General features: G+C 41.9%; 1 protein-coding gene across 2 annotated transcripts; it reads left to right on the top strand.

Annotated features, from left to right (window-relative positions):
• The first annotated feature begins 202 nt into the window (after nt 1-202).
• On the top strand, nt 203-2,548 carry LOC6596546. 2 transcript variants are annotated; one of them, XM_026987807.1, is made up of 4 exons: nt 203-891; nt 1,875-2,187; nt 2,255-2,290; nt 2,350-2,548. In XM_026987807.1, the coding sequence occupies exons 1-4, from the start codon at nt 281-283 to the stop codon at nt 2,485-2,487; spliced, it is 1,098 nt and encodes a 365-aa protein (XP_026843608.1). In that variant the 5' UTR covers nt 203-280; the 3' UTR covers nt 2,488-2,548. The 2 variants fall into 2 exon arrangements, with proteins under 2 accessions (XP_026843608.1, XP_002021683.2); XM_002021647.2 differs by having other exon boundaries at nt 2,255-2,548.
• Nucleotides 2,549-15,641: the final 13,093 nt, after the last annotated feature.

Below are 15,641 nucleotides of genomic sequence, written 5' to 3'. Positions count from 1 at the left end.
GGCCGCTGCCTCTGGCTCTTCCTCTGGCTCTCTTTAAGGTAAGATTAATGGCAGGTTTCGTTAGCGGTATGCTTTAGAGAATATTTGGATTGGTAGCACTTTTTTCACAAGTCAAAATAGTTCTAAAATATTTGTTTGATAGTTCCATTCTACAAAAATCCATTCCAAAATGTTTTCCTTTTACTGGCGACGAATTTTCATAGGAAAACTGATCATTCTGGCGACCCTCTTGTTGCTAGGCTTCTATTTAGTGCTTTTGCGGCTTACCCAACTTCCGTTTATGAGACGCACCTTTCAAGATGCCAGAATCTTCGAGAGGCCACGCATTCGTTTGCAACAGAATGGAGACTATTGGATCTATCACGACTATATAGTGGCTTGGGGCTCGGAGTTCCAGGGAAATCAAAGTGTGACCCTGACCACCCATGGCAGGTACGACGACCTCAAGGATCTGGAATGGTTGATGGTCCGCTGGCGAGCACCCATTAGTGTGGCTGTCTTTGTGGGCCCGGAGGACTTTGAACCCACCTTGTATACTTTCTACCATCTGAAGTATTGCTCGATCTTTGGCGGCAGCTTTACAAACTGGGTGTCCGTGCAATTGGTCCTTGACAATGAACATCTAACCGATGAAGTGCGCAGAATGCAGCCGAACCGCGAACGGGGCTTTAAATGTCTTTCACCCGAGGAAATGGATGCCAAATTCGTGCCCTCCACTGAGTATAGTGAAAAATGGAAGTATCCCATGAATTTGCTCAAGAATGTGGCCCGTCAGAATGCCAGGACACATTTTGTATTTCCCCTGGAACTCAATTTGCTGCCGACACGAAATTTTGCTAAAACTTTTCTTCAATTTGCACAGGAGGTGCAGCTGCCGAACCCCTTCCGAAGGTGAGTTTTGTTGATGAGTGCGAAGCGATGCGATAAGAGCTTCGGTAAGCTGTGTAATACGCTGACTTAAAGGTAATCGCTTCAAGGGTGGCAGAGTGAGAGCAAAGATAAGCGAAGAGAGCAGCGCGGCTAGTTTGAGCGAAGAGTGCAAAACGATTTACAGTGAAGAGCGGGAAACAAGTTATAGCGAAGAGAGCAACGAGTGCAAGCAATAAATCGAAAGCGAAGCAAGAGAGTAGCATTGCAAATGTCTTATCGCTTGATCTCGTGGACGCTCATGCTTTTGCTGTCCCACTCCGACTTATTTTGCATTCCCTATAATTTTTAGAGTTTGAGAGTGAAGAGACATGCGAAGTGTTCTAACAATGGCAAAGCGACTGAGTAAATGCTTTAAGGCATGATCAAATTACACAAGGTGGTCCGCTAACTCTCTCGTAGGGTCTTATATTCCGCTCAGCACACTGAGAGCTCTTTGACGCCATGTTTGATGAGAGAGAGAAGAACATAGTTTACTGCTGTAGTGAGAAAAATAGAACCCGAAAAGAGAGCACGTTTGTGGAGCGGACCACCGTGTATAATTTCATCATGCCATAAAGCTTGACTCGCTGAGCGTACCTTTGTTGTTTATAACCTTTTTTCATTCCCTTTTTATTCTGTTTTATTTTCGTTGAGTGGTGGAATCTTGTTATACCCGGTAGCGGAAGACTGGAAACTAATTTATAATTATTATCAAATAGGTCGTTAGCTGGAAAGGAGGGGATAAACGAAGTGCATGAATTATCATCAAAACATCTCTTGCCGCTCGTTTGTGAACACAAAATTTAAAGGTTCCGTTTAAAAAATTTATCTCTGTATCAGAAAATTTTTCCCTCAAGTTTTCACTCAAACTACTCTCAAAATCGCTTCAATCTTTATTCAAAGTTTTCGCTCTAAAGGGGCTTTTCTCTTTCCAATTTTAATTATTAATATTCCTTCCCAAACAGCGTCTTTTGTGTGCCCATATTACCCTATAACAGTTATACCCGAAACTCAATGTATCCTCCCAAATACAAATCAGATCTACCCAGATTTATTCAGCCATATCTCAATGGTTCCGAATCTCTGACAGCCATAGAGTACAAAAAATTGAAAGGTCTTGAAAGGTGGCTTAACACTACCGTCCCGGATGGCGAAATGACCGTTTATCGAGTGGGAAAATCCCCAGAAAATTGTGCCGCCTATGTAAGCACTAATTTCTATGAGCCGCTCTACGATCAGAGGTATTTGGATAATCCCTACACAACGGACAGCGCAAGGGTAAGTCTTAATGACAGACGAACCCTAGACAGAAGTCACTCTAGCTCTTCGAAAACTCTCTCTACAGCTGCAAGTCCTCTTCGGTCTGGACTTTGATTTTGTGGTAATGGATGGTACCTTCTTAATGCATCGCCTGAACTTTAATATATCGTCGGTCTATAGGAGCAAACACGAATATATGCCACCAAACGAGACACAAATTCGAGAAATGATCATGTTGAACGAACTTTTACCAAAAACAATTCCCGAAGGTCCCTCTCGTTCCATATCCTCTCCATAAGTAAGCTTATAATAATGTAAAATCATAAGCACACAAAATATATAAATAAATGGCACAATTTATTGTTACAATGACAGTTAAGAGAGACAATTTTGTATTATTCTTATTATTTTAATTTACCAAAAAAACGTTTAATCGGCACAAAAATATGAAAAAGGTCATCTAACCGTCGAGCCACCTTCATCGTTTGATAATACCATTAATTCAACTGAATTTTAGTTTTCATTTTGTGTGTAATTTTTCATTTTCACTCGCTTTTCGCCCACTTTTCTACTGCTCTTTCGCTTCTCCACCGTCTTTTGCGGCGTGCCAAAGACTTTTCTTAGATAAGCAGGCGGTGTCGGTTTTCCTCGTGGCCGCACGTTTGTGGCATGACCCTTTTCCTTTTTCCAATCAATAAGGAACTCCCTTTAACGACTCGCCCGGCACAGAGTTAATTGGCAAATGGACAGAGAGGATGTGGCAGTGATTGCTGTAAAATAATTCCGATTGAGGGATGTTGCCACCCACGGCAGCCACAGAGTAACAATCTAATTACCAGTGATACCCGGGTATTATGTACACAGACACACACCATAAATTCAATCATTGAATGGCACTGATGGAACAACAACATGGAAAAACCAATTTCAATTAGCGGCCCAACCAAATTGTCATAATTTTGACACTGAAGTAAACAAAAAAATAATCAGCTTAAATTATTTTCTGTTCTGGCTTTTAAATTGTAACCAAAAATTGCGGAAAATTGTGGGGAAAAACTGAATGTGAAACAGTGCAGAATTGTGAGTAAAAAGAGCTACGGAAGAGCGTCTGAAATTGTGGTGCAAAACTCCATCCATACTCGTATTTCCCTGCTTACTTTTGTTACACTTCATAACTAATAATTTAATATTTTATGCATGACTGGAAAAATAAACAGGAATTTTGTGTGTTGCCGGGGCGCCTCTCTTCCGAAAACTTTGTAAAAGAAAAAACAAGAAAAAGGGCAAGAAACTGAGCAGAAAAGTTACAAATATTAACGAAAGACGAAACGCGACGGACGCATTTGGACTTAATTTTTTATACCCGATACTCAAAATGAGTATTGGGGTATATTAGATTTGTGGTAAAAGTGGATGTGTGTAACGTCCAGAAGGAATCGTTTCCGACCCTATAAAGTATATATATTCTTGATCAGCATCAATAGCCGAGTCGATTGAGCCCTGTCTGTCTGTCCGTCTGTCCGTCTGTCCGTCTGTCCGTCCGTCCGTCTGTCCGTCCCCTTCAGCGCCTAATGCTCAAAGACTATAAGAGCTAGAGCAACGATGTTTTGGATCCAGACTTCTGTGATATGTCACTGCTCCAAAAATATTTCAAAACTTTGCCCCGCCCACTTCCGCCCCCACAAAGGGCGAAAATCTGTGGCATCCACAATTTCGACTATACGAGAAAACTAAAAACGCAGAATCGTAGAAGATGACTATATCTTCTAGAGTGCAAAATCTGAACCAGATCGTATAATTATTACAGCCAGAATCACGAAAACAATTTCACTCTTTCTCGCTCTGTCTCACTCTAACACACAGGTTTCATGGTCGGTTTTGCCAATTGCAAAATATGAGTTCAAGGATCTCAGAACCTATAAAAGCCAGAGCAACCAAATTTGGTATCCACACTCCTGTGATGTCGGACCTTGACCGTTTCCTGTCCAAATTTCGCCACACCCCCTTCCGCCCCCGCAAAGGACGAAAATCTGAGGCAACCACAAATCTCAGAGACTATTAAGGCTAGAGTAACCAAATTTGGTGCACACACTCCTTTAAGATGTCACTATAAAACGTATATCTCAGAATTTCGCCCCACCCCCATCCGCCCCCACAAAGGACGAAAATCTGTTGCATCCACAATATTGCAGATTTGAGAAAACTAAAAACGCAGAATCATAGATAATGACCATATCTATTAGATTGCTGAATCTGGATCAGATCAGATCATTTTTATAGCCAAAAGGAACAAATCAATTTGCAGTGGCTACGCAGCGCCCGACGTCACGCTCAGACTGATTTTCTGTCTCTCTCGCACGCACTCTTTGTCGTGTCGTTAAATATTAGCGGCGTCTGCCGGAGGAGAGCCATACTGACTTAGTATCGGGTATAACCGTAGAGTTGCGGTGTCCGCAGCAACTCACAACGTTCCCCCTCGTTTTCTTTAGCTTTTCCCTTCCTGGGCCATTTTGACGCCAAACACGTAGACAGCTTTTCCACTTTTTCCCCACTTTTGCCATGGTTTTCGCTCTCCTTTCTTTTGACTGTGCTGAAAATCTTGTTAGGGGTACTTTCTGCTTTATTTGCATGAATCGTTTATCTCTTAAGTATATTTTGTTGTGTAAATTTTCACTGTGGCCTCTGTGGCATACAAAACATGCCCCCCGCGCGAATGTGCCACAAAGGAATACGAATACAAAGTGGAGTACGAGTATCGGGGCAATTAGAAGGCCATTGTTGGGTGGTTACTGAATATGGGAAACCTACTATTTTTTGGGTAAACAACATATCCCGAGAAATGGGTGGGTATTGAATTTTTAATATGAGCAGCAAATATCACAAAAAGTTCTCTTTCCCTTCCTTTGGAGTCCATAACTAACAGAACCTTTAAAGTGGCTATTATTTAATTATATTTAAAATATTGCATCGATTGGATCATTTTTATTGCCAGAATGGGAACATATTTGGAAGTAAATCAAGAGAGATAAATAAGAATGGGTCCCTCCCAAAAACAGGGTATCTCTTGGTCCTATCACACTTCCTTAACTTTCTCTTTAATTTTCCCAGAATTCCATAGCCATTCTCATAGAAAAAACATTATTTTCATGCCGAAATTTGTGTATTTATAGCCCATTCCTTTGGGTCTCCTTCTAAGAAATTACCCTGAATTGTATTACCTTTAATTTTTTTCCTTGAAGAATTCTGCCGAAAATTGCGAGTTTCATTTAATCTGCTTTCGGCCAACTTCTTGGCCCACTCATTAAGATGGGAGGGGTGAGCGGCACGCGGTTGCAGTGCGGCTTAATGAGAAATGCAAATGACGGGAGTAATGGGGAAAAAAGAAAACACCTGCGGGAGCTGAAAGAAAATACATTGTTGGGGTGATATTCTGCACTCGTAAACAAAGTGCAGCTCAAGGATATGTGAACGCCGTGTGTCTTCAAGGCTCTCGGCTCTGTCTGTCTCTTGGAGAATATTTAATTATTCATACGCCCCGTCTGCCCGCAAAGCCAGAGACAGAGCGTCGAGTCGAGTCAGAAACAGAGTTCAAGTCGAAGACGACAGCCAAAGGGAAAACTTTTAGCCCCGGTCTGCGGGCTTAAAGTTGTTGTAAACAATATAAGTGGGCGTGGCCGGATGGGGGATGGGAAACTGGCTGCAGCAAAAGTTAGCTGGAAGCAAAATTGAAAAGTGCATGGCAGTGCAACAAATATGAAATTTCAACTTGTAATAAAATTAACTTTTGTTTTTGTGTTTTGTTTGTGCAACAAAAAAGTGTCAACAAATAATTGAAAATCTTGTATCTTGGACGATTCTGGCATTCAAAAACAAAGCGAAAGCCTGTTTTATTAATTAAATTAATGGCAAATAGTTGAGAGAGAATCAGGAAAGATAAGGCGTAGTATATATGTGTATATCGTTCCGTAAGCATTTCCTCTAAAAAATAAACACTATCTATATATTTTTTCACTTTCAGTCCCCTAAGCTTTTCCACAAACTATTCATTCATACTTTACACACTTTTTTCGTCACTTTTCGCCAACTATATTGCACTTTTTCATCACTAATCCCCGCATGATCCCCACACACCACCCCCTGGAGAGGGCTTTAAATTGTCAACACCAATCGACGCGCGTCGTCGCTCTTCGTTATCATCCGTTGCCTTTGTATTATCAGCTATCAGCACGTTCATCAAGCAGAGTATTTGCTGCCCCCAGTTGTCTACTTTGTACACCCACACATACACACATACATATACTATATACATATATATATTTAACACTCCTCCCGCACGCTCCACTCGTTGGCTGCATTTTTATGTCCTTCACACATCATTCAGCAACAAATTGCTGCAGGCGAGCGAATGCTCACATAGCTGATGCTTGAAATCTATTTGAAAGACAAAAAAAAGACAAACAGGAGAGCGCATTAACGTTGGGAGTGACGACAATGGGTATACCCTTTGCAAAGGTGCGGGGAGTGCACAGTACAACAATTAAGAGTGCGGTGCGGAGTGGAACTCCCTGTGATCTTTATATAATTCTTTTTGTCCTCACCTTCCATTAAGGGACTGGCAATTACAAGAACAATATGTACATGGCATTCATTGCTGGTCAGACAAAAGAAAAAGCAAAAAAGGAAAACTCAAAACAGCCAATTTCTATGCACCCTTTTATCTCTTAATCTTCACATTCGACTCTCTTTATACTCGGCGCTTTGCTCTCATAAGAGCAGGTCAACAATCTGGAAATAGTGCGAGCGAACGGGACAGAGCTACAATCTTTTTTGCGATCTTGAACTCGTGAGTGAAGTTAGCAAAAAAAAGGTTGATGTATGTAGCGCTAAAGAGAGATGGCAGTTGTTATACGCATACTGCGGACGGAAGAGAGCAGATATGGTGAAGAAGCGTGTGTCTGATCTCGCTCTCAGCTCTAGCTGATTGTTTTCTCTCTTTCTCATTCTATGCGCTTCTGCAAGAAGAGTATAGTCACCTATGCGTTGGCGCTAAGAGTACAACGCATAGAGCTTCGAATTGCTAATTCCTTTGAAGCAATTAGTTGTCATATTTCTACAACAAAATGTGTGTAAAAATAACACAATTCTTTAATTATAATTATTTTTAATTTTTTTAACAGGTTCTGCTGGCAGAATTTATTTAGATTGATGCATGAGTGTAAGAAAGTATGCAATTATTTTTATATATTAAATATGGGCGATTAATGTCCTTCTTTTTGGTTTAGCCAAGTCCTCTCTTCTTGATTTCCTTGCTGATCAAGAATGGCATTGCAATTCTTTGCACGATATACCCTACCACTTCTGCAGCGCACCATGGGTATACACAAATGGCAGAAAGGAGTGTGGAATGTCAACAGGCAACAGCAAAAAAAAAAAAATGTTTCGCAGAGACCCTGGTATCCGTGACCAGGCGCTGCGTGTCCAATGGAGTCAGCACGTGCCACGAGCTTTTTATTATCATGAGCTGCAAGCCCTGGCAACTTTTTATTATCTTTTTTTTTAGCTCCTTCTCTGCGCGTTTCCTTTCCGGATAACTTTAACACTTTCTAGCCAAGAGACTGCGACGACGCGACGGAAGACATCCCTATCCTCTCGAGCACTGCTCTGCCGTAAATATGACCTAATGGGGGAGTTTAAAGTTGTCCAAAAGGGCATGGCCTGTTCTGGCCTGTCCGGTTTTAACGATCCGACTCCGACCCACCGGGCAGGCAAGTTCTTCATCTACATTATCGTAAAAATCAACTTTCGATATGTTCGAAACAGAGTGTTGGATGTGGCCTGAACCATAAAAGGCAACTGCTTTTAACACAAATTGCCAACACGTTTGTTGCAAGTGCTGCCTGCCGCACAGGCTGCGTTGCATGGCTAAAGAGAGCATTAAAACAGGAGAGCGTGAGTGGGATTGAGTACTAAAATTAACGTTTATCTATAGTCTATAACTAAAACCATTAAAACAAACCAAAGTTGGACGGAATTTATTCTTAAAAACATCTTTTAATAGAAGGAAAAGTATCTTTATCTTAACAGAACGATTAACTGCACTTCCAATCAAAAGAAAATTATCTTTAGGGCATTTAATCGGGTATTTACCTACCAGAATGCCTTCAACTAAAGTTTGTCCATATTTCTATTGTTATTTTTACTTATAACAACAATATTTTAAGTTGTTTTTGGCATGGGCATAGCCACAAATAAATTGCAAAACAAAATTCAATTACTAAATGCAAATCCAAGGCGTCTGCCTACCTCTCCTCCTCCTCCTCTTCCTCCCCCTCTATTCCGGTCGCCCTCTTTGTGAACTCTGAACTCCAGCAGGACTCCAAGAACCCTTCATATGTGTGTCAGAAACCAAGAGAGCCAAAAGCCTTATCCCCATTTATTTAGCATATTTTTTTGTATTTTGTTTCACATTTTCTCGCATTCGAGGGCCAAGTGTTGGGCGTGTCGTCATCTTATTTATATGTTTATACAATACATATTTCGTACGGGTACATGTACGACACATACGAGTACTCCTTCAGATTATTGAAAAGAGTTCAAGCGGCTTTTGTAAGGAACTTGGCAACGCCCGGCGGAAATTTGTTCTTTGACTGCGTTTTCTCTTATTTTTCTTTCTTTTTTTTTGGGACAGGAAAACCCCACTATCGGGCGCACAGAAGTTTGGCATTGCCTTTTTGTAATAAATAAAAATATTCATTCAATTGTATTTATACTTAATTGCACAAACATTTCCTGTGTGTGGCTCCATTTAGCTCTTGGAATAAATCATAATTTTAATGGATATTTGGTACTTAAATGATACTAAAAACTTCACATAAAATATCTAGAAATGGCAGCAAATATTTAGAAAAATCAGAGAGAGGAAAGCAATCGCTTTACCATAATCCCAATCAACTCTTCGTTTTTTCCTCCAAACTTTTCTTTGGCCTTCCCGCATTTCCCACCCAATTTTAGCCTTCTTTTGTATGTGTGTGTGTGTGTTAACTTTCGTTAACTCGAGACCAAACATTGGCCAGAAAGCCCTCGATCCCTTCGTGCCTCAAAACGCCGGGGATGCCACTCCCTTGGTTTGTTGACCGCATATAAACAACACCCACAACAAAACTACCAACAAACAACAGGCCAACAAACACCAATGCTGTTTAAAAACTTTATCCAGAGCTCGAAAAAAAAGAGAATTAAATGAATGAGGGGAAATTTTGCAGCTTGGAGTTTGAGTTTTTCCGACAGCCACTGGCCTCAATGCGCATTTCAATTGCTTTTTGGTCTGCCCCTCAATGTCTCTCTCTCTTCCGCACTCTTTTGGACCCTCGTTTAAAAAGTTAATCAAGTGCTAAATTAACTAAATTGCACTTAGAGCTAAACGGCAGTCGTACAAATTGTTTGCTGCTTCTCTGTTCGCTGTTCATTGTTCATTGAGATGCGGTGGCGTATGTGCAATGTGTGCAGGGCATATATTAAGTATACGTCCGAGTTGTGCAAATGAACGAGACAGGAAAAGAAGGGCTCTGACTTCTAAGGGAAAAAAGCAAATCCTCCCAAAGAGAATAAAAAGAAACCCCCTGATCGTAGATTTATGTACCGTGAAGATCTGTACAAATATCCTTAGAATACCCAAATTTCCCTTAAATTTCAATACCAAATGCACCATTTCGCCACTCCAATATTAAGTATACGTCAGGCACAACAATAAAATAATGAAATCAACCGCCCAAAATGCCAAAGAGTCCGAATATGAGGCCGGTCCCCCATCCAATATCCTTAATGCATGAACGAGTTTCCGCCCCCGTTAACACCTCAGAGATCAACAGAGCGTGTCGTTCAAAGGACAATTGCGATAATTACTCGCTTGACCGAAGCTCTCCAGTCTTCGCCTCCGAATAAGGAGCAGCCATAACAACAGGGGAACAGAGTGGCTGCAAAAAGAATAAACACCACCCCCCAGAAAACTCAGGCCGTTTTTCCTCGATTTTCCACTGGCCTACCCCCCACGCAGGAAAAGTTGTTTGCATTATAAGCTTGTCGAGACTCACCCCGGCATTTCCCTGCCCGGAAAAGCAGGAGAAGCAGCTTACAAGTTACGGACTATCTAACACAGAGAAAGACATTGCGGAAGATTACGAGCACCCACCATTCCAGCATCCAGCCAGCCAATGGCTTAGTGCGTGCTAATTATTACATAATGATTATGTTTCATTAGCCCTCCACCAGTGCCTCCCCCCTCCCTGGCAGTGCCTCACAGTCAGGGGGAAAATGGGAAAACTTTTCCCATATATATTTCATGGCGGTTTTCCTGGCTAAAAAGAGACACGGAGAGAGAGGGACCAACTTTAAACCAACATTCTATACCGCTCTCCGTGAGAAAAGTGCAAGTAATAGTTGGCCAAGTGGAGGCGCCACCTTCTGGTGCAGCAGCAGGTCTCCCTGTGACACATTTTAATAAAAAACCTGTACAATTTTATGGAAACCTCACAACAATCGCGTAAAAAATCACGAGACGGAGGCAGAGAACGAGAACGACAGCCCCAGCAGTGAGAGTAATAAGAGAATATGCGATGAAGATGAAGCAAAGTGCAAAAGGCTCAATGCATGCGAGGCACTGAGAGAAGTTTCAGGAAGAAGAAATGCTTCACAGAAGTGTCAGAAGAGTCACAGATGGTCGAGTCCCGTTGGTTCATGCAGTGTTTTGTATTTGCCGAGAGAGCGCGGCCTTCAAGCGAGACCTGGTAGAGCAAGAGAGCCGCCTCAGCCGACTGCAATGCATTGCTGTTGCTGATGAGAGAGCAATTAGCATCAGGGAGAGTAAGACATGCCATGCGTGAGAGGATCAAAGATCATACGAGCTGCAGAAAAGACAGAGACGGGGCGACGAACCAACAGACGAAATAGCTGTGACTCGGGTTTGGGCAGGTAGCGACCGTCGCTGCATGTTGGTGCGTGTCGCTGCGCGCCTTTTCTTCTCCTTCTTTCGAAGGCATCGCTTTAGTCGGTCGTGTGACGAATTGTTGTTGTTGCTGGGAGAGCAACGATTGAATGAAGAACGAAGGATAAAGTGGCACAGTGGTACAGTGAAGTCAGACTAAAGTGAACAGAACTAGTTTTTTTCCCCCAATGAAAGCCACTTCCCATGTTTCTTTCTTCAAAAGTACTCCACTCCGCTTTCTTTCAGTGCCTCAACATTGCATACATCCCAACGACAATCTCCTTCCCGCCGGCGCAACAGCAGCAGCAAGAAGCGCAACCTCATGGTGCAGCAATTCGTAAGCAATTTTCTGAGCTGTGCATTGAGCTGCAAATAAAATGCCGAGCACTGCACATAAATGTCACTAAATGCACACTCGCACATGGACACACAAACACATACATATGTGCGAGGGGGGGAGACCGCGAAGCCATGACAAAATGGCGGACAAAAACAGGTGTCACATTGTTGTCGCGGGCTGACTGTTGCGCTGCTGTGTCCTGGTTTTTTATGCCATTTTAACGTTTCCTAATGTATGGTGGCATATTATGGGGCCACAAAAATAACATCAGCGAAAGAGCACTGAAAAAACTATTCTGAAGACAAAACTTGGCTAAGAGAAACAGGGCGCACAAAAAATACTAAGGCCACAGTTATGACAGCATTACAAAGCACTTGCAACACACACACACGACGGGTACTCGTACTCAAACTCGTACTCGTATGAGAGATCTTAACTAAGTTCATCTTTGCCATTTTTATGGCTCGAGAGTGGATGAGGATATTATTGAGCCGTTTTGAAGATGACAAAGCGCAAAGGAAGGGCAAAGAAACTAGAGAGGAGTCCATTATGGTGGTGTGTCTTGGCAATGGGATACCCTGTATATGTAAGGAGACCACAAGAGAGTTGGAAACTACAGTTTCTAGGGTGATTCCGTCATTATTTGGGGTTCTGGGACATCGGGAAACTTGTTTACCGATTTAGAAAGGTGATGAGAGTGGAGAGGCTTTTCATCTACATTTTAAGAGAGCCTATAATCCTACTTTCAAATCCTCATTGAAAAAATCGTGTACCAATGAAATTTGTTCTTTGCCGTTCCGCGAACATGGAAAACATGTCTCATTCCGTCTCCACTATTCATACAACTCCTAGGCTTTTACATATCTCTAAATAGATACATAATAAAGTTAGCCATCCTACATACAACATTCCTCCTCCTCCTTCCTTCCTACAACACCCTCCTAAAAACTAAAATTCAACCTCCAATTGGTTATATAAAAATAACTTCAAGGCAGCCCCATAAATATCTATGAGAAGAATACTCGTACTTCGACAACTGCAACAATATCCAGGGATATCAATGGAAAGTACTCGATAAACTTTGGACCCGAGTGCCCCAAAAGCCACTCAATTAAACCAATAAATATTCAGTGCCTCTCACAGATTCAGTTTTCACATTCTGCTTGAAAAGTCAACAAGTGGCTAGAAAGTCGTGAAAGGGGGGGCAAGAAAGGAATCCAATTTTGAGACAATAAGAATGGCACACACAAGCGATGGCCTAAAACGATGCCACACTCCACAGAGCACACACACACACACACACATATTCTTACGAGTACCGTAATGCAATTTAAGTCAAATTTAATCAATGCGCAACATAAGCATTTCCAGCTAAAGGACTCTCGACTCTATGCCTTTCTCTGGGCGAAAGTTTTGCTTCCATGTTTCCGAAACTCATATCGAGGGCTAGGAGATGGCTTGAGGGATGGATTGGTGGATTGAATGGATTGGGGGGGTCCTTCAATGGAGTCAAAAGTTATGCTTGACTGCCTCTGCTGGAAGCGCAATGAGTGGTGCCGGTGCCGGTGCCAGTGCGGTGCAGTGCGGCTTCATTGTACTTGCAGCAGTAATCAAAAGTAGTTTTTGGGGCCGCAGTTCAAAATGCAGGAAACTACCACTACCGCCCCGCCTCTTGAAACTTTTCCAGCAGCAAGTGTGTGTGTGTGTGTGTGCGTTCTGTAGGCCCCCTAAAATGTAATTTCTAGATTGGAGTGCAACAAAGGAAAGTACGTTCAGGAAATGTGCGTTTCAAAGGGGATTACTGCACGCAGCTCAATCAAAAATTGTAAACTGTGTGACTCCTAATGAGTGAGTGCTTTTTTGAGGGTTTTGGGGGGAGTTCTCAAAGCTCTGGCGGTTGGTGGAAAAGCCTTTTAACAGCGAAAATGTTACCAAAAGTTGTAGGAGCTTTTGTAAACATTTAAGCTCTGCACTCAAGTAAAAGAAAGAGCTTTTATTCCCAAAATTGGTAGCAGAAGGGCTTTGGTTTTTCCTGTTGCTAATAGGAAAAAGCTCTCTATAGACCAAACACGCTATGATGATCCTTTTAGAGTCCTACTTCATAAGTACAAAAGCCGCACCATTCCGCATCCCCTGAAATATTCTTTAAATTATATTTGTTTATATTATATTATAATACAATTTGTATCTAATTAAACCGCCAAGGAAAAGAAGACTCAAAAGGTGTCTTTCACTGGATCTCCCTACTAGATCCCTCCAATAACATTCCATTAACTTTTTATAAATACTGTAAATAATGTATGTACCTTATTAATTTTATGAATGTATCTACTGTGATCAATTGTTTTTCCACTTAAATGTAAAACTAGCTTTTCTTTTCTTTCCTTTTCTATATTTTCTATTAATACTTTAATCCTTAGTTAGCAGTTTCGTTAATTAATTAAATAAAAGAGCAGGGTCGCTGCACGGTCCGACACTCTACTTTGCACCCGGTACTCAATCAGTTTTATTTTAGTTTTTTATATATGTAGATGTAAGAAAAAACACCGCTGATTTCACATTATTTTCCCCCCCTCTTTATTGTTTCAAAAACCAAAACTCAAGAGGAATCCCTACACACGGCCCCCAAAAAACTTTCACTGCCTGGAAAAACCTTTGCTGGTAAAAAGTTCCATAACACAATTTATGCGCGTAACTGGGCGTAGTGAAAGGAAAACTGTTGAAAAAGGAATTCTAGGGAGGGAGGGGGGCACCCCTGCTCTTAGGGTACTTTTAAATAAATTTCTAAATACTCGTGTGGCGCCCCCCGAGGAGCCGGCGATCGCGCAGGTAGTACGTGGCACAAGTTTAAATGGCTGGAAAGCTGAAATGCTCTACATTTTGGCCCGAAAGATGATGATGATGAGGTGGTAAGACCTTCGTTTGTGGGTACCGGAGAGAGCGGGGGGCGGCCAACACTTTTGACTTTTGCGGTGGTAAAGTTTTCTGCATTTTTACTTTCTTTCCTTTCTGCCGGCCAAGAGTTTTCCGAGTCAAAGTTCGAGTTTCGGTTTTCGCCTTCGCCTTGGTCGTTGTTTGTACAAGAATTTATGTTAATAACTTTTCGTTCAAGTGTTGTGCTGCTGTTTGGCTGTTGTTGCTGTTGCCAAAGTTATGCTGCCCTGATAATGGCATTGATAGCGTTGTAAATATTTGTACCGCACACCTCTGCGATATACAGGTGTTTTGACTTTTATTCGATGCCACAGAGAACTTTTCGGCAGCGTGGGATGTCTGGGTATTTTTGCTCTTAATAAAGAAGTTATTGCAGGTGAAAGGCCGAGCTTTATTGGTAAAAAAGGCGATCAAATTTAGGAAAAAGTGGTGGAATATTGTTCCCCACAATATACTCTGTTTCCTGCATGGCAATATATGCCCCCTTTAACCCATTAAACAATCAATTCGGCTTAAACGGAGACCCCCGGAGAGTCCCCAGAGCTTCATTATACACAATTTGCACTTGAGCCATGAATGCCTGCCAACTGAATCTCCGTCGGAATCAGAATCGGAATTTGGTCTGGGTGCTGACTGCCACGCCTTCTACATCCTCGCTCCTGGCCCTGGCGGTACTCCGTTTAGCACATGGGTCTTGTTTATGGGCGGAAATTACATGGCTATCAAAACATAAGCGCCAGTTGACTCCTGTTTAGAGGCTGTCCTTCCCTATGCCTATGCAAATGTCTGCGGTCAATGGGCAATACCCCCGAAACACACAGCGCAAGGGAGACGAGACGGCCCAGATCCAAGGGCTGTTGGAGATGGTTACGTGATTGTTTATGAAAGTATTAAAGAATTTAGAGGATAGTTCAGATAGTTTGAGTAATTTCCAATGGTGATCGAGAAGGCTGGAAGAGAGGGGTTCGATCGTGGGCAATAACAATTCATTAAAAATATATTTATCATTAGTACAGCTTAACTGTCGCTCCGAGGCTCTTCTTATCTGAATAATAGTGTATATATATTTTTATATATTAGCGCTCTGCAGGAACAACCAACCAAATCGATTCAAATCCCATGCAGATACGAAAATTTCGGTTATTCTTTCTCGCTCACTCTCTATGGGATCTGGTAAAGCCCTAAAATAATTTGATCCCTCATTTCACATGAAATCTC

This window comes from Drosophila persimilis, unplaced genomic scaffold (genome assembly GCF_003286085.1).
Source record: "Drosophila persimilis strain 14011-0111.01,24,50 unplaced genomic scaffold, DperRS2 tig00000124-arrow-pilon, whole genome shotgun sequence".
NCBI lineage: Eukaryota > Metazoa > Arthropoda > Insecta > Diptera > Drosophilidae > Drosophila > Drosophila persimilis.
The sequence above is the reverse complement of the archived record's forward strand: the minus strand, read 5'-3'. Positions and strand labels throughout refer to the sequence as shown.